This window comes from Pomacea canaliculata, linkage group LG2, assembly GCF_003073045.1.
Source record: "Pomacea canaliculata isolate SZHN2017 linkage group LG2, ASM307304v1, whole genome shotgun sequence".
Lineage (NCBI taxonomy): Eukaryota > Metazoa > Mollusca > Gastropoda > Architaenioglossa > Ampullariidae > Pomacea > Pomacea canaliculata.
The window spans coordinates 10,807,126-10,832,437 of NC_037591.1; the positions used below are offsets into that span (position 1 = coordinate 10,807,126).

The 25,312-nt window shown below is 42.1% G+C and overlaps 1 protein-coding gene across 2 annotated transcripts; it reads right to left on the reverse strand.

The window, feature by feature from the left end:
* Positions 1–3,371: 3,371 nt before the first annotated feature.
* Positions 3,372–20,792, reverse strand: LOC112557707 (homeobox even-skipped homolog protein 2-like). 2 transcript variants are annotated; one of them, XM_025227706.1, is made up of 3 exons: positions 18,342–20,792; positions 5,770–5,930; positions 3,372–5,321 (listed from the first exon to the last, which is right to left on the reverse strand). In XM_025227706.1, the coding sequence occupies exons 1-3, from the start codon at positions 18,634–18,636 to the stop codon at positions 4,731–4,733; spliced, it is 1,047 nt and encodes a 348-aa protein (XP_025083491.1). In that variant the 5' UTR covers positions 18,637–20,792; the 3' UTR covers positions 3,372–4,730. The 2 variants fall into 2 exon arrangements, with proteins under 2 accessions (XP_025083491.1, XP_025083490.1); XM_025227705.1 differs by having other exon boundaries at positions 3,372–5,333; positions 18,342–20,786.
* Between the last annotated feature and the right edge of the window lie 4,520 nt (positions 20,793–25,312).

The window sequence follows — 25,312 nt, forward strand, 5'->3', positions numbered from 1 at the left end:
TTTTTTCCTTTTTTAAAAATTTAATATTAAAGACACTTTATAGCTCAACAGTGATTTTAAACACACACACACACACTTGAGTTTAAATATTTGTTCCTTTGATCTTCGATGTGTGTTCCTGTTTTTCGCTCCCTAGCTCCAAACAAACACAACCCACCAGACGATTCGCTGTGTGACAAACTAGTTTGAGAGGCAAAAGTTTAGGAGAGAAGCCATCTACTCTCGGAAGTCCAGTGCTAACTAGCCAAGCGTGACCTTTGTGACGTAACATCCGGCAGCCAGCCAGTGGCGCGTGAAATGTGCACGACGCGTCCAGCGACTGCGGCCTCAAAGGCGTTCCGGGGTTATCTCCTCGTCATGAAACACTTTTAAGAGATGCCGAGGGGAGGAATTGATGACCTTGATGTTAGGCCTACCTAGCGTGGGGTTAACACTTCTTCGTTTGAAGTCAAGCCATGGGGACCGTCCTGCAGCCTTGGCGGGTCGACGATTATCATCTCCGACCGGGTGGGTTAATGCCCTTGGTGAACCTCGGTGAGAAACCAGATTTGAGCTTGGACGACAGCAAACTTTGCAGTTTGTATTTTATTTTATTTTTTCAGTGGGGTGAATGCATCCAGACTTTGGGAAGATGAGAGAATAGCCAATCAATGTCAATGCTGATCACTTTAAAACTGGTAATCAATGTTAATAAAAGCAAAATTTGTATAGCGCATGCTCACACTCTCAAGGAGCAGCATGCTCTTACAAGAAAGAGACATGGGCAACATACAAAGAAAAGAAGAACAAACACAACACATGAACTACGGAAGAATGAACAACACTAACGATGATAAAAAACAACAACAAAAAAATAGAAAACGCAAAGAGGAACCAAGTAACAAGGTCTGAGAGTATCGGGATTTTGTAAAAGGAAGACGAGCAGGGAGGTAGCAATAAGCGGAAAAAGGAGGAAGGGTATGAAAACGACTAGCATTGTGCAAACTGTTGTTAGGAGAAAGAAATAAAGAAGAGGTGATTTCAATATGAGAAAGACTTAACAAGACCACCCCCCACACACCAAAAAAAAAAAAAAAAAAAAAAATGACAGTATGACAATGTAACATGACACTTTGACAATGTCGGTGATAATTATTACAAAAGCTGTTTCGTTATCACAACATTACAGTTCGACAATATTACAAGGACAATGGGATCAACAAAACAACATGGCAAAGTCAATGCTTTATTAATTTCTTAGGAAATTAAACACAGGCAAAAGCACTAGACCGGGCATAAAGATCAAAGAGTGACCAAGACACCGTGACACAGTCGATGCACTAACAAACCTGATGACACAAAGACACAGCGATGACGGATGAGAGGAGAAATAAGATAATTGTTCTCCACATTGAGATCTGGTGCATCATCAGAAAACCAGAGACATTGTGACTCATCTTTTGTCTCGTCTTTATGATATCGCCCTCACTAACTCACTCTTACACACACAATATATATATAAGCCTTCTCACAGTCGGGCCTTTGATGTTTGGCTTACAATTCACTGTTAATCAAAGTGTGGACTTTCTGTCCATTCATCAACCCCAACAACCAATCCGAAGGTCCAATTTATACGGGAGCTAATACAGCCTCAGGACACATGTAATTGGGATTTCCACAATAAAAAAAAGTTTCCACCTTTTTTCCTGGCGCAAATGAGGCTCACCTGATGGCAACTAAAAGGTTTAACTACCCGTCTGTCTGCACCCTGGTAAAGCGCATTGCGTGTAATGGTAACGGTAATGCTCCTATGTATGAGATGACATGCGGTGTATATTAGGAAACAAGTGTACAAACTAAATATTATCAAACAAACGTACAAACGACTTACACGATTTCTTTCAATACAAAGCTTTGTGAAAAAGAGAATAGGTTGACAAAGTAAATGTTTGTGTAAACAAACGCCAGGAAAATACACAGGTAAAAGTTTGTAAAGTGTTTTATTGTATCATCGTCTAACTTTGCTTGTGACAGCGAGGCTTCTAAAGGACACTTGATTCATTAATAAGTGCATGTACGTATGTCTGAGGAGCGTTCGTTACCCACGTTACCGCACACACACACCCCTCTACATCGCCCAGTAACATTACGTCACACCGCTCGTCACGTCACACCCCCATAGCACTCACTATTCAACTCACTGGCGTAGCGTCACATACCACACTAGATCGTTAGGCCAGCACACATCACGTCACATCGTATCACATTCTGCAGCACCCCACGCATCATGTCACACACTTCATATCACATCCCGCAGCACGTCACACTCTCACACCACGCGTCACATCCCTCCCCCTACTCCCCAGCATTTAACAATTCAGCAAATGTTTTCACAATCTACAAGCGTCACTGACAAGCACTCGGCAAGTGACACCCGACTTGACAAACCAAAGACACGAGACCATCAACTGTTGACAACACGTGACACCGCGAGCAGTAAATATTGACTAACATGCGCGGCTAGCAGAGGTCTTACAGACAGTTACTGAAACCAGATCAAGCGAAGCCAGTCTGTCACGCAAGGATGACTCGGTTACATTATCTAATTGTCTAAAGTTTGTAAACAAGAGCCGCTACGGCCTCCGAAAAAACAACTTTGTTGAGGACTGTCTAGAAGAGAAGGTTTGTTTGTAGAGGGTGGGTCACGCTCAGCACCTCGCTATGGCTGACTACACCTCTGATTGTCTACTCTTGACACTAAATTGTAGATTTCTTCGAAACTTGCAAAAATAATACCAAAAAAAAACAAAAAAAAAAACAAACCCCATCAACAACAACAAAACAACAAACCAACCAAACAAACAAAACAAAACACAAAAAAACCAAAGAAAGAAAACACCCCCCACCCAAAAAAAAAAAAAACGGTATAGGAAAGAAAAGAGGAAAAGACAAAAAAAGCAAAATTCTAAAACAAAGGTATAAAAAAAATTTAAACTGAAATAGATATAAGCAAAACAAAACAAAAAAAAAATTAGAAGAACATTTCCCTACAAGTGAATGTTTTTAATATTAATTTTCCAAAATTTCTGCTTTAAAATACCGTGTTTTTAAAAGCTTGCCATGTGGATTCCTGTACAAGGCATGAACGAACTAAAAGAATATGAAATGCTGGCAAATGAACATTAATGTAACATAACAGCATCACCACAGAATGTCTACCATTACAAGGGCAATCACAACACCATCTTCACAAAATGAGACATGACACCATCACAAGAGGACACAGGACACCATCATCAACAGATGAATCAGTTGTGAAGGATTGTAAAGCTCCTATTGAAGCTTCTTTTCACAGCAAACTCCAACTTCTCAGTACTCGCAACATACCAGAGTGTTTGCAGAACTCGCTTTATTTTCTAGTTCCTTTGAACAATCTTTGTTTATCTTCTTTTCCAGATATATTTTCGTTAATATGTGACACGATGATCAGGCAGAGAATGGAAAACAAATTTTTAAGGGATATGTCAGAATGTTTGAAACATCAAATGATTTCAACTAAAGATTGTGATTATTTTTCTCTGCTCTATTTATCACCATAGTAAATACGACAGTAGGGGTTGAGGCGGTGCAAATGGTTGGTTGGTCTACCACCTGTAGATGAAACCCCTAATGACTATAACTGAAATTTTCTCATCGGTGTTTAAAAAATGAAACTTGGACTCTGTGACCTGAAGCAGAAGTGGCCCAGAGCTTCTACATTCTTGAAATCATGGTTATATAACTATTAATATTTCAAAGGGATCAAGAAAGTTATTCGATTCTGCCCTCTGCATGCATGATTAATCAAAAGGTCTCTCTTTCACCGACAGACCCTGTCACGGTGTAGGGAGCGTGGAACGTTTAGGGTCAGCCACAAGTCAAAGGCTAGAGATAGGCAATAAAAGCAGGGGGAGGAGACAGCCCACCTGAAATGGGAGGTGAGCTGGTTTTTTACCTGGCTGATCTAATGAGCCAAACTTTCTAGTGGAGGGGTAAGTAATTGTTAGGGTCCGGAGGGGCCATTCCCCAGCGCCTAAAACTTCGCAGGGGATTTCAAAGCGATATATCGCCGCCACTGTTAAGCTCAATTTTGCTTTCATCTTTTCTCTTTCCCAGCTTCTAATGTCCCAATCATCAGTTTTGGTTTCAATAAGTTTTAGTTCTGTCACTTTTCAGGCTGTGATGGATGTTTGCTACGAAGTGCTTTCCAGTCGAAGCAGACGGAACCAAACGTTAGTAAGTGAGTCACTGTCATCAGAAAATGTTTATCGAAACATTAATTTCTTCTTCGAAATCGTCACCAAGGATCACACAAGACGCCATTTTTAATGTTTAGAAATTTGTTCTTTGATTGAAGTTCAAGCTATTCGGTAGTCTGAAGATTGAACTCCCTTCCCACCACGAGATGCAAGCAGTGGAAGCGCCGTGGACAAGTAAGTACATCTAGTAGACAGCAGCCAGTGGTTGTAGCTTGTAGACAGCGACTGCAACATGTAGACAGTAGCCAGTGACTACATGTAGTCGACAACAGCCGGCAGTTGTAGCAGGTACACGGTGGCCAATAACTGCTACACTTAGAGAGCAGCCAGTTATTGTAGCAGGTCGCCAACAACCATTGACTACCCCTAGTAGACAATGTACAGTCTTGGTAGAGTAATTAGCTACCGTTGATCTTCAGTAAGTAGACAGCACCCAGTCCTACAGAAGTTTAATTAAGTCTTTTCCACCTCAGACTGGAACGGACGAAAGAGTCCATTGGGAGCTATTGAGCCACTGCTGCTCTTCGATCTCGAATACGCATGCGCACGAGGAGAAGATGGATGCTGTCCCCTGGCGGATGCTAGCGAAGAGCTCGTGACGGCAGAGGCTGGCGCCATGATGGAGGAGGGAGAGTGTGGCGGGACTTGGTGCCGGGGGCTCAGCAGGGACGATGTGTTCAGTGGTGACCGCAGAGCACACCCCAGTGACGTCAGAGGGGCCATGCTGAAGGAATGGGGGGCCGGTCTCAGACCTCCTCCTCCTCTAGCGGATGCTGCTGCCGCAGCCAGAAAATCAGACGCTGTGGTCGGACGAAATGTTTGCGCCGGAAACGGAAGTGACGCTGCAGGGTGAAGGCCGATGGGTCCTCCAGGGAGACCCACTCCGACACCAGGATAGAAAGTGAGAGGCGAGGGTGCACCGGCACCCACCGGGTACCCGTACCCTGAAGCAGCAGCTGCAAGGTAGGCGTAGATGTGTGGCTCTGTGATCCCATAGGGCCAAGCAAGAGCCATTCTCTGTCGCTTGTCTTTCATCCGCCGGTTCTGAAACCACACCTGGGACAGGTGAAAAAGACAACAGTGCTGCAGAAGTTACTGGCTTTTCCAGATATTTTCGCTAAAACTCATGTAAGTAATTACTTGTTTAAAAGTAATTTTAACTTATCTTAAAATAATTTTATAATTAGCTTCAATTCAATTTGAAGTTACTTCAAAATGAACTAAAAATTGATTTTTAAATTTTTATTTAAAATACAAGTAATTCTAAATTAGTTAAAAATAAATTTTAAGAGTTATTGTAATTGAAACCATTAAAAATAATTTAAAATCTATATTATGCGATTTTAATAATTTTAAGTAACTTTACAAATATCATTATCTTGAAAATAAAATGTTGTTTTCTAAACCATTTTTACTAGATAAAATTCACATGACTACACAAACGTCACCCACATATGTAAATTATGTAATTATGTCTTGTGTGACCCCTCACCTTGATCGTGGCTTCTGGAAGGTTCAGTGCTGCTGCTAACTCACATCGTTTGGGGCGCGAGACATAATTCTCCTTCAGGAACTCTTTCTCCAGTCTCCCAATCTGTTCGCGGGTGAAGGCCGTCCGATACCGCCTCACCTGACCATCATCCACAGCGACATCTAGAAAAAGGTAAATGATGCCAAAGTTTACTAATCAAGAATCCTTTCTCATTGTGCCTAGTCTCTGTCTTTATCTTTACCACAATATATCTTGCATTTGTGTACCGCACATGATATTTGGATGCGAGAGAAGTATCTTAGAATTCAGAGCAATGCACACAAGGTGACAACTGCTTTTGTCTCAACAACAGATAATTATTTTAAATACTTTTTCTTCTAATCTCTCTCTCTCTCAACAAGAAAAGGCCGTAGTATGCATGATCCGAAGCTGGATATTTTACCATTGTGGACTGACAAGCTAAACATTAAAATTCAGATGAGTAGTGAAGAGACACTTATTTTCCCGCACATCTAAACTCCACCACAGTTAATAATATGCCCATGTAGACCTTTGATTAAGGAATGTTCTTAGTAACGATATAGTCATCTTTCCTTTCACAGATTTTAAACTGAACAGATGACTAAGGACTTAGTAAATAATAATAAATAATAATAAATAATAATAATAATAATAAAAAACGAAAGGATGATAACTGCTTAAGTCTGGCCACAACTACATGAAGGTAAACAGACGCATAAACTGATAGTTAAAATTAAACTTGAGCGATTATTTTGTAAGTAAAGATGGAAAATTACAGAATACTCAGGGCTGTGTGCAAATGTGCGATTTTTTAAACAATAAATTGACGGAATGTTGGTTCTGTGTCGAACATCTTTGATAAACGACCTCAAAATGGTTCACATATTGGAAGAAGTGAATTTATATGAGACACAAACATTTTTTATCTTCGGCAATCTTAGCAGTGGTCACTCAGATTAAGGACAACTTTGATGATGTCAACATGTACACTGGACCGATGGGAGAGGTGAAACCAAACAATATTACTGTGGGAAGTCAAAGACTGAGATATCAATACTCAGATTCTTTCTTATCTACAGTGATATACAAATTCGAACAGTGTGGTTCAGTTTAGCCAAAGTTTGTGTTACAAAGTTCAACAGTTGCTCAACATCTAATCGATTAGTCTGCTGTCTGGGTTATCTAACTCGGTTGTATATTGGATGACTAAAACAAAATATAATACCAAAAGAATGCAACAAATACATCAGCTGAGGGAAAGGAAAGCGAACACATTTTCCCCCATCTTCCCTCATTTGATTTGAGTCAAAAGATACAGAATCCAGCACCCAACCATAACCGAATCTGAGAAATTAAAATACGGTTTTCTCTCGAAAAAAATGTAGTAGAGTCGATGATGCTAGATGATGATTTGTTACTTTGTGTACGTCCATTACCAATCTCTTCAGAATTCATAATCGCTCAGAAAATTAATACCATTACAAAGAAGCGAGCAATGTTTGATTATATTTTGTCATGGCAACATGCACCAACATGAGCCATCATAATATTTATTAGTGACTACAGAATGTATTGAGGGCATATAGCCACCCACCACACCTTGTTGCCTCTCTTCAAATCGTTTTGAAACATGCTGGGAGCTGGGGGGTGGGTGAAAACAAGCCGTCAATTAGCCACACCCACATCCAATCACAGCAAGACACCGGTAAGCCCCGCCTACCAGCCTGCGCGCAACAGCTGCAGCCTCAGCCGAGAGGTGGACGAGGCTACGATGTAGCTTCACTTCCCCATAAACCATCCCGGCTGTCCCGCCTCCACTTATACAGCACCGGCTTTAAATTCTTATAATAGTAGTTATATAAAAAAATAATCCTTCAGCCTTCTAGTAACAGAAGTGGGAGGAAGGAGGCGGATCATGTGACAGCGAAGTGAACACAGCTTGTGTTCTTTGATGTGAAGTGATGTTGTAATATTACTGACACCAGAACTTCCTGTAAAGCATTAATAAAGAGTGAATTATATTACACACGAAGGGCAGAGAACTTTTTGCCCAATGTCGTTTTGTCAGCAGAAGAGCTCCTTTTCTCCACTCCTCCTTCCCGAAGGAGGGGGGAAGAGGTTAAGATGTCATCATCAATATTCTACTGTCAGAATAGTTTTAAAAGATTTTAAAAGGTCATCATTATCATCATCAGCAGCACCAGCACCAGAAAGATAAAATGGTCAGCATCTCTGGTTTTATACTTGAGTGACTAAATCCTGACCATCTTTCCCTTTAAAAAAAAAAATATATATTTCTAGGTTCTTACAGCGATGGATTTGTACAGCTTACTATAGGTTCTGCCAAGTGTCGTTTAAAGCTAAATTATTTGATTGATTATTATGATTTATATTTACACTGTATGTTTGATAACATGCGCTCGTTCCCCTCCCCCAACACACAAACACTTACATACTAAGACGAATGAGACTTGTCACGATTTAAGGTTTTTCTATAAAAAAAAAAAGTTCCTTGTTTTTTGCTAGTTTTGTAGCATCTCTTGTTTCCCCCCCCCCCCACCACCTATAGTACCCACTCTCCCGTTCTACTTTAACTAACCACGCCTACTCTGCTGAGTTGTTTCATGTGACTGTTGTTGCTGTTGCTGTTGTTGTTGTTTCCTGGTTGGACACTGAAGTGATTAAAAAAGTGGGTTTATTATCCACCCCCCTCCAACACACACACACCACCACATACACACCCATTTTAATTTTACTGCACTTGTATATAGAAACAAAAGTACATTTTATTCCTCTGTTGCAGACGACAGAGTAAATACTCGTCTAACGCTCGAAAAAAAAAAAAGGAGATTTAATTAATTAAGGATAAAAATACTTTAACGACACTCTCCAATTACTAAATTTTATCCTGGTTGAGGGGAGATGTTTCTACTTATTTGCTTACTGTCTCTCTCAGCATGCACTCAGCATGCATATACCACACAGAACAAAGTTTTCTCTGAGTGGAACTGCTAAAATGATATAAATGGACTTGCGACAACTCCGCCTTGGATAACAGAACTATTCCGTGAAAGGTTATGAAGAAATATTCCCCAGAAAATTGTAAATAAATTAGATTTTTTTCAACTATTTTGAGACCAGATTTTGTTCTGATGTTACAGTAGAAGTCCATACAATCACATCCACTACCAAAAGATGATTTTTAAAATATACTCATGAGAAAAGTACAGTATGTGCATCATGCTTATTTTCTGTGCTCTGCTCTCAACTGTCTTGGCTTCAAATTTTGAATTCGATCTGAACTCAGGGCCGTTGAGAGCCAGCACGGGGCAGACAACTTACTAAAGCAAGTAACTGGTCAGTTCATGCATTCACGAGTGGTGATGATGATGATGATGATGATATGTTCATTGTAAAAACAACAAAGATAAAAACTAATTTGGGAGGTCTACAATCTATGAACATTGCCGATTGAGAAGTGCACGAGGCTCTTGTTTGTGATTTGACCTTCATTTGCATATCACGTGATACACAACGTGCAACACCTCAACAGTCTTTGCCGCAGACAAACGGCTTATCGCGCAACGCACGCACCTTCTCTGAGCTCCCCCTCCTTCTCTCAAATTTGGAGCTGCACGTGTGTTGAAGAGATCAAAAGCTCTGATCAGAACAAGGTGGCGCTCTTCATACCCTCTCATTACCTCCCCTGGCGGATGTCGAGCTACGTTCAGCCAGGCCCGCCGCCCGCACGTTTGGCAGGCGGGCAGCAACACACAACCACGCGGGGGCCGGCGGGGCGGCGTCTCGGCCGCGGTTTAACCGCCAAACAAGTTTCCTCGGCGTGAAATCTTGTCTGTAATACCCTCCCAGCGCCGGGCTTTGTGAACAGGTGAGTGCGCCACACTCGGTAAAGGACAGTCACTCCATTCGCCATCCACGTCTGTCCGCTCTGCAACCGCTCGCGTGCCGCGTGCCGCGCAGGAAATCTGTCGGAATCCAGGTGCAGGCTTTCTGCAGCAGTAGTCTGAATTATGGCATAATCAGCCGACCGTCCAAATCGCCTCAAGCCAACTCTAACCCCGAGCTTTGCTCTTGTTTGTCGGTCGTGTGGATGCAAGCACGCTAGACCTAGCCGTCCCTCGACAACGAGTAAATGTCGCACCAGTCGGTGTCTTCATTGCCGAAATAAATTTATTTTCACGTTTTTTTAATCATTTATAAAACAACGGTTATTAATTAATAATGCACTGATCAATTAACATACTGTCAGAATTTTGGTACATGGATTACTATTGATAATTTAATTTAATATTAATTTATTGACTGACTTTCGTCTGATCGTTTGCTGTGACCATGTTATCTTGGTCATTACCAGACAACCCATTGCTAGTGTCTAAGTGTACATGTATGCTATTTATATATGCTTAATTAATTTGTACGCAATTTTTCTTCTGTAATCTACTCTTTTTAAGTTTGCAGAGGACCACGCTGGTGTTTCAAAACAAGATATGATGCTGGCAGCCTGAAAACGAAAGTCTAAAAGAAGACAAACATTTAACTAGACTCGTCTTTACAAGCTCCGGACCACTTTCGTTTAATATAGCCGCCTGATACCAAACTGCTCCCTCCATTTCTTCATCCGAGCACAGTGACCCCACCCCCACCTCCACCTTGCCCCTGCCCAACAGTGATATAATAATGATGTGTGCATATTGATATCCTCCAACATAGTAAACTCCCACCTCACACACACACACATTATTAGTTGGTTGGTTTCCCATTAAAGCAATGCATATTCAACTTCCGTAGCTCACTTCGGCCTGGCCGAAAACTTCCACAACTCGAATAATTTGAAACCAGTCTGCATGGTCAATACATCTAAACGTGTAAAATAATGTACTCCTCCCCCATCGACCATGTGCTCCCATATTCTCCTTTCTGTATAGAAACACGCAGGGCGCCGGAGTGTCGAAGAATGACAAGAAATGAACATTTGGTTAAAATTAAATGTCCATAGTGAAAAACATTTTTTTTTTCAGACGAACTTCCGTAACTCAACTTTTTTCATCGGTTTCTTGAAGCTTCTACTTATAGAAGTTCGACTGTATTATTGACCTGTCTCACGGAGGTTGTGTCTGCATGTTGCTGCAGATACATTTGGAAACAATCCATTTCCAGAAAGTAAATAAAAAGTAAAATATTCTCTCCACTCAACTAAATTGTTTCAAGGTCCATTTTCTGGAATTGTTCGTGATTTTCCTTTAAAAAAAAATAAAATGAAATGTCAAATTAGATTTCTGCATTGGTTGGCAGGGCTATCAAAGTATTTTGCGCTTTGTTTTTACTTTTTTGTTTTTTTTGGGACAGATCCCTGTTGTATGCCTACCTTTCTCTCAACCGAGTAATAACCAAACATAGCTCAAAGCCAGCTCGGAAAAACAAAATAAGGCTTTTGCTCAGTTCCGAAGATCAAAAGACAACAATGGGGAAAAAACAAGGTTTTGATAAGTATCAAAGAGAGAAACAGGTTGTAGATTAGTTCCGAAGGGCAACTGGTCCGCTCCTTAAAGTGCAATGACAGGAAACTTTGCTACTTGGGGTTGGTGACATCATGTAGGCACTGTTCTAGTCCCTCCTCCTCCTCCACAACGACAACAGCGCGCTGCTGCAGCTACTGCCTGTGTTTGTGTGTGTGAGTGTGTGTGGGGTGGTGATGTTCGTGTGGAGGGATGGGAAAGAAGAGTAAGAAGTAGGGTGGTTGACACCGTTCAGTCTACCCTTTCTTCTCTTCCCTTAGTCGTCGTCCCAATAATTTACGCTTGTTTGCAAACAAGGGGTAATAAACCCTGCAGGTGCACAGTTAGTGCCCTTTATTCTACGAAAAAGAGGGCAGGGTGATGGGAGGGGACAGGAAACGGCTGTCGACGACAAAAAGGCGATGGAGGTGACATCGGGAAAGGGAGTACAAATGTTCCTCCACTTACTGTATGCCAGATAAACCCACGTTAAAAATTTCGTAGATCGAAATAATATTTATTCATACACATACCTTACAGAACACCAGTGTAGCGGATACACTGCGGAGTATCAGTTGTTTAGCTTTGTGATCACATGGCTGACTGACACGTGCTTGCTGCCTTCCGTCTCGAGAGCAAGGCAAAAGATGAAATTTGAAAAAAAAATAACAATGATTTTTTTTCGGTTTGCGAATCGATTTGGCACCATCTTATAGTAGAAAAACCTTAGGTCGTGCTATCGGTAAAATGAGGACAATCTGCACTTGGAAATTTATATTTGCCTCGAGATCCAGCCTAGGGACTATAAAGTAGCTAACGAGAGAGCGGAGATGAACGAGAGAGAGAGGAGGTTGGAGAAAGAGAGGACAGGAGTGTAGTAGTGGTTGAGGGTTAGATCTCGAAAATAAGAATACAGACGAAGAAAGCTTTAAAAAATTGATGACAAATTTTACGAGGAAAGCTTAAGAATAATAATAATGATGATTTTGTGTCCCTTTTTTTCTTATCAGCACGTGACCATTTGTGTCGAGCTCGTGAACTGGAACTGCCCACCTGGTTTATTGTTCACGGTCAGAAGAGGTTTGAGGGGTGGAGGGTTGCTGGACTAGGGTCAACCATTCCCAATATGAGTCCAGTTCACTGCTACAATTAATTATGGACTCTGAGCTACCCCCGCATTGGACCGTTTCGAAACCTGTCTCTTCTCGTGGACACGAGAAATCTGAACAAAAATCTTTATCGCCGATACCTCGATAAGGCCAGCTGCTGCGGTAGGGCGCGCGACGCACCTCAAGCAGGGGAGACAATGACGAAAGCGGAATAACTGCGACACGCAGATGGCAATATAATAATAATAACGTTTATGGAGGAACTTAGCTAATGGCTGCTGTTGGATTTTGGAGTTCAGGAGTCACTTGATCCCTTCGAACAAGCCTTTCTAGAGCTGCTAACATTAAGGAGATGTAGAGTAAATCCGAGGGGGACTGATATTATTTCTCTCCAGTTCGCTGCCAGTCATCAAAAACGGCACAAGCGTCGTTACGGAAGAAATGGTGGTTCCGAGGGCAATAGAAATTAAAATAAATTTAAAATAAATCAAAAAATTTTTTTTCGCTAGTTACGAAACTTTTCCCTATTTCATTAATACCGTGACAGCTCTATAGGAACATACAGAATAGATGTATTTTATGTGTCATCACCAAAAGTAACGATATTCAGTCCGTTAGCATTTTTTTTTATATAAATAGAAAGGCCAGTTGCAGATTCTGTTGGCCCACAAATGTCAAACAGAAGGGGAAACAAACACTGCCGTGTTCCGGTCAAACGTTTTCTAGATGTTTGTGTGTGTGTGAGAGAGAGATTAATGTGTGTCATCAATTGCTGTTATGGGTTATGTATGATTGCACGAATGTGTCTGGTTTGTTTGATATCTGTAACGGAGTTGTGTGACTTTGGTTGTCCGGGTCGTGTTGATGATCAATGATTGTGATTGTGACAAATTATGACTGTACGGTTGCCCAGCTGGTATTAGTTTGTAGCTTGTAGGCACGCAAACTCATCAACCGCCCTTTAAAGGGGAAAAACAACAACAGATGTGTTTTTATTGTTCTGTGTTGTATCATCTTGTAAATCTTGACCACCATTGTCAATAACGTTTGTTTGGCAGCTCTGTTGATTGTGTTTCCATTCTGAACAAACCGACAAACACATCGGCCTAACATCTCTTCCTGGGAGTCATTGATAAGGGGAGTCGTCACACTGGAAGGCGTCAACTGCCACAACCACTACATCAACAGTTGTAACCGAGTGTTTTAAAAAAAATTCCCTCTCAATCTGAAGCAAGCGCGGGTCAGCTTTTCTTTGCCGTTGTTGACGACCACAAAACAAAGGAAATGAAGGCAGGTAGGTGCCATTCAAGAACCATCACTCTCATTTCCTCCCTTTTGGAGCTAGCACCGTGTGCATTAGGACCTGAGATCGATTCCACACACAAAGCAGAGTTGCGGCCCGTAAAGGCGCTCTTCAGCATTTCCGGTTTATCGGTGACCCCTGAGTACACGGAATAACCTCCGGGATTTGTTGCACAGGTAATGGAGTAGTTGACTTTAAAAAAAAAATTTTGAAGGACAGGTGTAAGACAGGGAAAAAGGTGGACGGAGAAGCGTGCTGTGACCAAAGCTTACATCAAAGTGAAACAAATCACATGACAAAAGGAAACCTGACATCGAAAAGGTGGAAAGCTATGGAACATGAAATGGGGGTACTAAAAACAAAGAACGGATAAACATTGTTGAAGAGTGTATGCTTGTAAGTAGAGAAGTATTGGAAGAATCAAGTAATGAGAGAATCCAGGTGAGAAGTAGTGGGACGGTGAAGTTGGAAAAGCAGAACAAATAGTGAGAGTCAAGATAAGAAGTAACGGAAAGAGTGAAAACAAGAAAAATATGATAAAAAAGTTATTTTTAATTCACACACAACGTTCTTAGAGAGATTTTATCACTGAAAAATATGACTTTGTATGGATCGTGTTTATTTGTCTTCGTTTTAGGTATACTTGATTGCAGGTAGGTTTTCGAAACCTCAAATTTTGTTTGTAAAGTTGGCATAATTCAATATATCTATGTAAGATCCCTCGTAATAAAAAAAACACAAAACAACAACAACAACAACAACAACAACAACAACAACAACAACAAACTCCATGATGGTGAAATTAACACCCTTTTAACAAAAGTGCAAGAATGAGCCCTACCTGCAAACAATGTCATATATAATGCTGTCATTGGAAAGATCATGCTCCTCTTTACAGAACAATCTTTCTTATTTTTATTTTTAAATCGTAGTCTTTCTACACTGTTGATTGTGTGTGCCTGCTCACGCGCGTTTAAGAATGAAAACAAAGAACTTTTCAACAGTGTTTTGAACCGAACAAGCAATTAAACTATATCACAACAAAGCATCCAGCCCTATAAACAGGTGCTACACATGCAGAGAAAGATTTGAGCTCATGGCACCGGATCCTTACTGTATTGGCGCTTTGTTAAGACAGACAAGAAAAAAAATGCAATTCACGAAAAGCTTATAGATTAGACAAGGTATAAAACACATTGCACTATTCTCTAGTTCTAATTGATCTTTGATATGCCATCTTTAATTGCAGACATTCAGCAGCCGCTGTGAGCATGGAGAAAATTGTCTCAGAAAGTTAAAGCAGTTGATATCCAGTCCCATTCTGTCCTGCTCCACTAACAGTATAGACACCGCCCTCCTTTAGTTCTTGCCTTTCGTGTGATTATGTTATTGTTTACGTCTCCTGTTTTCTTTTTGTTCTCGATTCTTCTTTGGAGGGCAACAATGCGAGCCGAAGGTGCACCCTTCTGCCGCAATTACTCCCTTCGCACTCGGCGACCGTCTCGGCGCTGCTGTTGTCGAGCGATGACCTGCAGGTGGGTTCTAAAGCTCTCGTGGTGACACGGTTAAGGCGGGATCCAGCAGCCTCTTGGAAAGTAATTGAAGGAGATCGCCCTCATGAACAGCGGGCTGTTTACTTTCATTGCCGCTGACGACAAAACGAGGTGGTCGTCGACGCCGACACGGAACCGATCATTATGTCACCTTTGTCTCCCAAACCTCAGACCTTAGGTCCTCCTGGCGCTGAATGGAGTCGGAAGCAAAGCATCTCGCTCCGCTGCACATCAATAATTGCCGGAAATCGATCGTCTAGCCTGGTCTCCATGGTTCGGAAACAGAAGACTGTGGTAAGATCGTGCAGGCTGTCTCCTGACCATCTTGTACATCAAATGCGGGTGTTTTTATTTTTATTTTTATGATTTAATTTTTTGGTTTGTGGTACCTGACATTTCTGTCACGTGGTTTAATTCCGCGCTTAGAATTATTACGCCAGCTGCTGCGGGGTGGCGCGCGACACACCTGAAACAGGGGACATAATGCACGACGCCATGTGTGAAGCCAGAGTGACCTACCCCTTGGCATATGTGAGGACAGCGGTTGAACAGCAAACATGGCGCGGTCTCCGCACCCCTTTGGCTGTTTCTAATTGAACCATGCACTTTTACCACTGAGTGAAAAGTGAAACTGTCGATCTGACTTCACGTACACGAACCATTCACTATCCACAATAATAAAATAAAAAACATTGTAGCCGCAGGCGTAGAAATCATTAAGGAGCTTTCACCGTACATAGTGTAACATGCTGGAGATGGGGACCTAACCGTCTCGTCTCACCGACTTTTACCTTTCCTGATAATCAGAAAACTCAGTTATTAGATGGACCGATAAGTGGAGGGTTGAATTTTTAATTCACCGGCCAGGACGCCCTCTGTTCTACAGCCAAGAGCACTAACCATCAAGCTAATGCTCCGTTACCTACCCTTACAAATCAATGTAAAAGAAAAAAGAAAAAACAAAAACAAAACAAAACAACAACAAAAAAAAAAAAAAAAAAAAGTGATAGTACAATTTTCAGATTGACTGCAAGTGCACCAAGTATTCAAAATATCAACCCACCCGACCGGAAGATTTTGAAGGTGTTTAAAAGTGTTTAAGTCAGTGAAGCACACGAACTGTGAGAAGTTCAGTAAAACCTCTAAACTCAAGGCAGACAATTCGACATCTTCTCAGATTCATGTGAACATAATTGTGCTTAGCCCCCATGTATGTCGGATATACCCGCAGACTGCACTCCCAGCACCGATTTTTGTTCAGAAATCTCATTCCTACCCGTACCTTTTACGGTCTTAGCACTCACCCGCAATCTCCTTTAACGCTGAAGCTTTTTTTTTTTTTTCTCCTGCTTGAGGTGCATTCAGGTGGTTACAGAAACACATACTTGTCGGTTTATAGGTACAGAGACTTGCTTTGTGCAGACAGATTTCTTTCGTCAGAAAAATAGTCAGCAATACACGATAGCTTCCTTTGTTTTTGCTTTTGCTTTTGTTGTTTTATTTATTTATTTTGAAAAGAAAGAACTGGCAAAACGAGAAGATACTGTTTGACTTTAAAAGATTGACATTCTTGGTTCAATTTTATATATGATATTACATATATACTGCATACATGCACGGTTACTGTAGACATTATACATAGACTTTTCCCGCTTCTCAAAATGTAGGGGACACAACACTTCACTAGTAAGAATTAATGTAAGAACAACTGCGATTTACTTACGTAAGTTTACTTATAATGATTCTTCACTATGATTACTTATTATGATTCTTCACTTACTTAAGATTATACATAATGATTCCTGCTTATTATGATTCTTTAATGACATTATTATGATTCCTTATTTGAAATTACATTCTTATTTAAAAGTGCTTACTTACTTTAATTTATTCACTTAATAATTTGAAATTGAGAAAGGCTACCACACCAGCGCCCTCTACAGTGTACTTGCCAACTGTGGTAAGACATGTACGAACGCAGCAGACATCCATAAAAATGTAAAACCGTCTGCGCTACGGAAGACGGAATGATAGCCGTACTAAGTGAAGGTAGCATGAGGTCGAAGGTTACGGGACGAGAGGTCGTACAGGTTCATCTTTTCCTGCCCGATTTCCTTATTTTGCGTCATTTCCGGCCAGGGTGAGACCTCCGGATGTGACGTCTCCGCACCTTTAAACGTGATTTCCTCCAGCAGGATGAGGAAGACTGCCATCAACAGCCTGCATGCATTGTGAGTAGTAGGTTGCTGGAGATGATTGAACTTCACGGCGACTGTCATGGTCTGATTATTTTACCGGCACATCTTTGAGGCTGGCTAAGCGTTCATATTTATAGACATTCAGTTCTAATTAATATTCTTAATTTTAAAAAATGGTCATCCAGTCAGAGTGAGAGATGTGGTGTGGGTGGGTCTGCGTGCGAGTGCTAAAAACGCATGAAGACATTGTAAACAAAGTGGAAGAAAATCCAGTAAATAACCAACCAAGCAAATAATCGTAAAAGATCAAACGTTTCTTACTTTTCAAACTATTAGTTAATTTGAGTTAATCTCTCCACTTTTCTAACTGGAGTTTTCCACAGTATCTATTGGCGTGTCCGTTTGGTCACTGTTTTCATCAGATAATAATCTGTTTCATTTTTTCTTAATAAGACAAAAATACAAATATAAAAGGAAATAGAACGGCATGGAGGGAAAAGAAGATTGAATGAATCTTTAATTTTACACAACAACCAATGAAGTGGGTACGATCTTTGATTATTGCAACACGTGCAGTTAACTTTCATGACATTGGGAATAACCGATGTGGAGGAAAACGAAAACAAACACGCGCAGAATGACGATGATGTGTTTGTTGTACAAGTTTGTTGACAAAACATCTAAATATTGAGAAAACACTGCAGTTGGATAAGCCCCACCCATCCACTCTACCCATACAAACAAGACTAGCAGATACAGGGTAAACACTGAAACAAAACTAGACAAAAATGTATACATATAGACAAATGATAAATATAGAAAGACAAGGGGAGAGATGGACTTAAAGAAAGAAAAAGAAAGAAAGAACTAACCTTTTCTGTGACAACGCTTGGGACAGGAGTCAAACGATCGATCAGTGGCAACCTTTTCCTCAGAACTTTCTTCTTCTGTCATTCTCGTTTCGTCTTCTGATACGCTGAAGTGCATCTCGTCAGAACTCTCGGCACAGGTGTTGCAGTCTATGGGACTGTAATCAGACCTTCTGCTTCCATCCTTCTCACCTGAGCTCATCGCATGCTGTGGAGTCGACATGATGGATGATGCGTCGTCTGCTGTCCTGTCACTTTCAGTGAGCGAACGTTGATCTGTTTCCGGTGTAGTCAGCATATTAGTAGCTCACCCTGAGCTGGTAAAAAATATTTAATTTCTTTAGCTGTGTACCCTGATAAACTTTTACTACTACACCTGTAGTCACGAGCTCACCGTTAGAGGGTAAGAAGACACGCTCCGATGATTATTAACAGGTAGGTTTTTTTTCTGGAGGATCCATCGCAGTTCTGATAGAGACACATCCTGATGGCATAAAACCTTTACGAAAGTCACAGGTGAGAAGTCTTCAAAGGCGTGCACCCCCAGAAAAGGGGGCTGTCACTTCGCCACTCGTCAAGCTCGGTGGTTCAAGAGAGATAACTTCCAGCTCTCACCTGTTCCTCGAGGTTACAGCGTGTAAGCGAGTGGGGTGCACACGGACATCTGATAGCGGGTCGCTTGGCGAGGTCAGTACCCCTCCAGCAACTCTCCCCCGTCCCTCCTACACACACACCCTTCTTCCACACACTCCGTCGCAGTGGTGACGCCCCGCTCCTGGCAAACACTGGAAGCCGCGCAGAGGCCAAAGTTCAGCGACAGGCGGAATATTGAGACATGTTACAAGCCATCACAGGCTAATGAAGAAGGTCTGTCTCCACTTGTTACTGAGTCCGAAACCTTTCATCAGCCTTCCTCTCTCGCGCCCCAATCAGCAGGAGACCTGAAAGTGACACGTGACCCGTGATTAATAACTGAGGGCGGGATCAGAAAACACTGAAAATGACGTGTGACCCCAGCGCGCGCGACGATTGGTCCGCTGCCTATAATTGCAGCCAATTAGAGCAGCCAGCGCGGTCCCTAATGTCGGAAGTGGCGGATGATATTACTGCTGATAGTGTGGTTTGTCGGAAACGGCTCCCGCGGGGGCGATGCATGGGCGACAATCCCCGCTTGATGGGATCACGCCGAGAGCAGACGACACCTCCAGAAAATTGGAAAGAGCAAGCCCCCCAGGTCTGCCCCCTTGCGCAGAATAGCTTTGATTGGAAGTGAGTGAGTGAACAGAATTAAAGAGGAAGTTATCAGTTCTCTCCCTTTCTCATTAACTGATTGATTGATCAATCGATGGCGCAGAGGAAAAGTGGCGAACGTTGACAGCTGGGACTGAACTGACAGCTGTGACCTGCGTGTTTGGTTGTTGATTTTTTTTTCTGTTATCCATTTCACCTTAGAATTCCTTTGCGTTTTTTTGTTTGTTTGTTTGTTTTTGTTTTTTGTTTTGCTTTTTTGTGGTTTTTTTGTTGTTTGTTTTTTGTTTGGGTTTTTTTGTTGTTTGTTTTTGTTTTGTTTTGTTTTGTTTTTTTCGTTTTTTGGCAAGGTACTGGGTTTCTTCTGGATTCAGACACAGTTACGAAGACGAGATCCTCGACCAATCGCGAACCTTGGCGAGAGAGCAACGTCACCGATCTGAAGAAGGTGTTCTGCGATGGTTGCAACATTGCATGGAGAAGGAAGGTTTATTGGTGTTGGGGGTTCATGGAAGAGAGAGAATCACTCGCCGACAGTTACCCCCGAACTAAGCAGCAAGAACATTGCCTTTCACCTGGAGATTAGCGATGTGGGGTAGAGAGGGAGTGGGTGGAGGGCGGCGGATATAAACAGCGAAGTGAACGTGGGCTTTTGTGCCAGTGTGACGAGGAGTCGCACACCTTACGACAGTCACTGCTGTCGTTAAGAACTTCCGCGAGTCGAGGCAGGATCGGGTGGTTTGGCCGCCGCAGCACAATAGGCACAACAGTATACGGTGGTGCGGCCCGCAGGTGCGTGCATTGAGGTTCAACGGTCGCCTGTACTTAAAACATGTTAGCGGCGACAAAGCGACTCACAAAAGGCAACAAACAGAGTACCGACTCACCCAAACCCATTAACCCTGCGCCGAAGAGCTTGCAGAATTTTGGGCAACAGCACTCGGCGCACTCAGGGACATCCCAACATACCCAGTGCAGGCTTTCTGAGGCCTGGAATGGGGTGACCCTGTCCACCCTGCGTGGGACAGAAGGGCCTGGTAATTTTACTGAAACTTTTTATTGTACAAGCCATCAATGGCGCTTTTGCTTTTCTGCTTTCCGCCCCCCTTCTCCTTTTTCTCCTTTTTCTTTTTCAACTTCTTGTCAGTTATAATTAGAAATCAAACATAAATGCAATCAACTTAAGACCCACGCAGAACTCCTCGGTTCGTCTCGTCCACAGAGGCATGAAGCAGGAGAAATGCTATAGAACTCAAGGGGTGAGTGTTACAGGAAGGTTCAAAAAACAGCCAAAGACAAACTCTGACTCAGCGCTGCGCCATTTGCCTTGAAGATGCAATCAGGGGGCTTAATTATTTCGCTTGGGCTGGTTCCGAGAGCGTTCAGGATGTGACGCAGCGGAAATACGACATCATGCACCTGCGGCATGGCATGACGGGAGCGTTGGTCAGCGAACACGTGACGAGTTTCACCTGAGACAGAAACGTGCCTCGCCTGCGAGGTTTCTTCTGTGATTAGCATGGCGCGTTGTGGCAAGGCTTTTACACACAGTTGAACGACTGCGGTTGTCTACATTCTGCTTCACATGTTTACTTACGACATAAACAAGAAAAAAAAATGGAGTGGAAATCAATAGTATTATAGACCCAAACTTAGTTTGGCATCTTATTAGCTCTCAAAGTCCAGTTTTAATAAGAAAATAATAATTATAATAATGAAATTTTATTGTGTACATAGAGTTATCTGCCCTTGCTCGCGCTTCAGTAATGGGATAGTGAATAAATATCCCTCCTGTAAAAAAGAGTGATAGACAAGACAAAAGTGTAATTACACCTGTCTGACCATGACAGGTGTTATAACTGGCCTAGCCTGGTTCTCACGAGTTAGCTTCTGCAGTCTTGAATTGTCTAGCGGTGGCCACCAACGGTTTTGTGGTAAACATCCTGAGTTTACGTGTCTTGCAAGACCGGATGTGACCGAGAGCTGACAGCAGCCGACTTACATGTCTCCTCAGGTGTGAGATAGATGGTACGAAGATACGACACCAAAGTCCTTGTTGTTATTGCAGAACCAAGATCTGAAGGGTCAAGGTTTTGTGAACCTTGCGAAGGGGACGCTTGCAGACTTCGTGGTTTTTGGCGACAGAAATGAAAATAAAACAAAAGAGATTGTTCTGTTTGAAAATGAAGGATCGAGACTAGCTATAAGGCTAGGGACCTATTGGACTATTTTTACTGTCACTTTGCAAATAAGCAAATTCTTCTTTCTTTCCTTCCTTATTTTGTTCATTACCGCTGTCCTTCTTTCTGTTCTTTTCTATCTGTCCCTGCCTATTTCCTTCCTCCCTACCTTTTCTGACCGTTACTCTGCCTCTTCATCTCTTTCGGTCCGAAGATAGTGGATCACTCAGTTACTGAGTTTCCAGCATCCAGCATCATGGTTGGTCCGCTACCCATTCCAATGCGCGGTTGACCCCTCAAACAGTTAAACCAATTCGAGGCCAAATAACGGCGACGGGGTTAAGTGCTGGTTAACGACGGAGGCTCAAGTGAAATGGAGAGGCCTAGGCGAGAGCGGAACTTGAGATGGGAGGCAACTCCCTGGGGGTCGGGAGGTCACAATCTCGCGACAGGAGAGGCGTCCTGCTGCTTTAACGGGGATTGGTTGTGTAATTGAGAGGACGATGATAAATACTAATAAAAAAATAACAGATTGTCAAGTGAAGGGCGAGTGGTAGCTGCTAAAGACATCTTCAACGGCGATGTAAGTGCTGAACAGGTGGGATGAAGGGGGAAACAAGGAAGCAGGGGGCAAAGTCTCATCTGGGCCAAGCTGTTCTTTTTCTGCATGTGTAGTCTGTTTACAGGGCTGGCTGCTTTGCCATTACATAGTTCCAGCAGGACCTCGACATTCTGCCATTACCAATGATGACAGAATATGGCAGGCTTTAGGTATCACTACTATTGATGAAAGATTATGTAAGTTGTGATATGTGAGTGTGCATGTCTTCAGCCTGAGATTGTGGTGGTGGTGGAGCTGTTGCTGCTGTTGCATTTTATTCATTTTCAGTTTTGAGCCTAAAATTACATTACTCGGATTCAAATAATAAAAATCTCATAAACTTGGAAATTATTTGAGTTGTAGAAAAAAGTTTAGATAATTTGAATCAGGATAAAAAGAAACTATTTAGGTACACAAATCAGCTTTGAGTACCTACTCACATGCAGATATCAGCATCACATTTAATACACCATCTCTACTCTCAAACACATTAGAGCTTTTCAGTTTTTTTAAAATTCTTTAGATGATTGTTCGGTGTTAACATAGATGGTAGCTTAATTCTGTCAGTGTTATCGGGCGATCTATCCTTTACTAACCCTTTCCTGGCGATTTGATCCACAATTCTTAATTATTTCTTGATCTTTTTGTCTTTAGTAAAATGATTTCACAGCCTGTGAATTGTGACTCATCACCATCTTGTTCTACGAACCCCGACTATCATATAGCAGAACAAACCACAAGGCCTATCACAAACTTTACAGAAAGTCACCAGATTTCTGTCTTTGAGTTGAGTTTTTCTGTTGGTAAAACGCGGTGAGACTGGCTTTGGCTGGGGTATAAAAGTACACATTATTGTTATTATGAATATTATTATTATCATCAGCAGCACCACCAGCAGCAGCAACAACAGCAGCAATGTATGTAAACACCTAATTATATTATATAGCTTACTAAAGACCTCTTCATTTCAGTTAGCTGCTGAAGGTCGATCTTCCGGTACTCATAATAAAGTTATCGAATATAAGACTGACGAAAATTTATTTTTCTGAGTTTAAAAACATTTTGAAGAACGTAAGCAGATCATCCTTTCCCTCAAAAAAAAAAATAAAATAAAAAAAAATAAATAAATAAAAATAAAAAATAAATAAATAAATCACCAGGAAATGAGTGGAGTGTACAGCAGCCATAGATACAAACTGTACAAACAACCACAGATACAAATTGTACCAACACCCACAGCTCCACACTGCCTCAAGCTCTGTGCCTGGGTTGCTTTTTATTTCTGCTGCTCATTATTTCACGCTGCCTTGATTGTCAACACAAACTTTCTAGTCCGGCGTGGCGCCGTGCTCCCGACATTAGCCTTATACTCGAGCCGTTAATTCTGCGTTGGCGGCTGGCATTGTGGCCATTATGGTGGAGCGGAATGAACAGTACACTCCACTTGCTTCGCTCCACGACGGCGGGGACGCAGCGCCACCAGCAAGAATGGGGCCGACAACTGGCAGGACTGGAGCAGTTGGTAGTCAAAGCATGCCACCATTACCACCGCGTTACCCCCGCGTTACCACCGCTGTAAACTGTAGACTCGCGATGATGAAACGCACTCGCTCACCTCTCAACACTTTTGTGTCGGAAGCCGGATAATCAGTAACAGAATCGAGCTGAAGGGAACAGGAGGACATTTCAAATTGTGACAGCCGTTTGCTTCGGGTTTTTCTCTTCTTTTTTTTTATAGATAAAATAATGTGACACTTTTTTTTTTTTGGCCACCAAGGAGTAGGAAGAGGCAAAGGAATTATAGTTTTTTCAATGAAAGGTTAAGTATGTTGTGTGCCGAGGGCTTGCACTGAGTGGACTTCATCAGCTGTGGGCCTGTGGTGGGTGACGTTTCAGGATGTTTACGTACTCGCACCTGTAAAGTTTACGGGCAGACCACGTGACTGCTTTCACCCGACGGAACAGGCCGAGCCCTCCTGTTGACGAACGTGGGTGGGGTTTAATTTTTTTTTCTTTTTTGACGGGAATGGGGAGGGAGGAACAGGTAGGAGATTCGGGCATGCGCAGCACGTGTTGTCGGTGTTATTAGTGTGAGGGACGTTCGAGGTGCTGAGGTTAATCGGTGTGAGAGTGAGCTACGAGTCACAAGTTTGCGCATGCGCGTGCAGACACACACAGTAGCGAGTTTGACGAGGAGGGTTAGTCAGGGGGGCGCCATGTTGTGACGTCATCATGCCTACTGTTGAAGACAGGGTCTTTGATGGCATCTACCTAACTTGACTCGTCTGCATTTCTGGCTGTAGAGTCAGTCTAGTGGACGGACGACCTTTCTACAGTTATTTCCGTATTTACCATATATTAAGACAGGTTTACAAAACTTTTTTTTAATTTGTAAAACTAAGTTAGTCAACAGCTTCTCAACTGGCCTCTAGTCCCACTAGAAAAAACAGAAACAGCCCACAAAGTGTTTTATAACTTCTTATGAAATGAATGTTTTACTACTCATATTTCAAGAAAACTGCGTGTGCGTGTGTGCTTGCTCTTGTGTGTGTGTGAGAGAGAGAGCGACAAAGAAGAAGAGAGAGACTGTAAAATGAAAGTTATACTGTACACCTGCTTGTGTCACACTTGTTGTTCATTAATATATACACAAGTCTCTCAATATAAACCTTTACATAATTCTCTCGTCTGTTGATGCCTGTTTTTACTGACGACGGCTTTAATGGAAAGGAAAGAAAAGCGAGAAATAAAATTATGTATGAATGGCCACTCGTGATTCCCCAAAGTATTATTATCCCATAATAAATTCAGCGAGGCATGTATTTGCATTTCTCTACATCCATCGGCACGTGCAATGTGTGAACACTGCACAACGCGGGTGAGTTGAACAAACTCACTCATGCGTTGAAGCGATTCAGTTGGGATATCGTGGAAGGGGCAAAGGT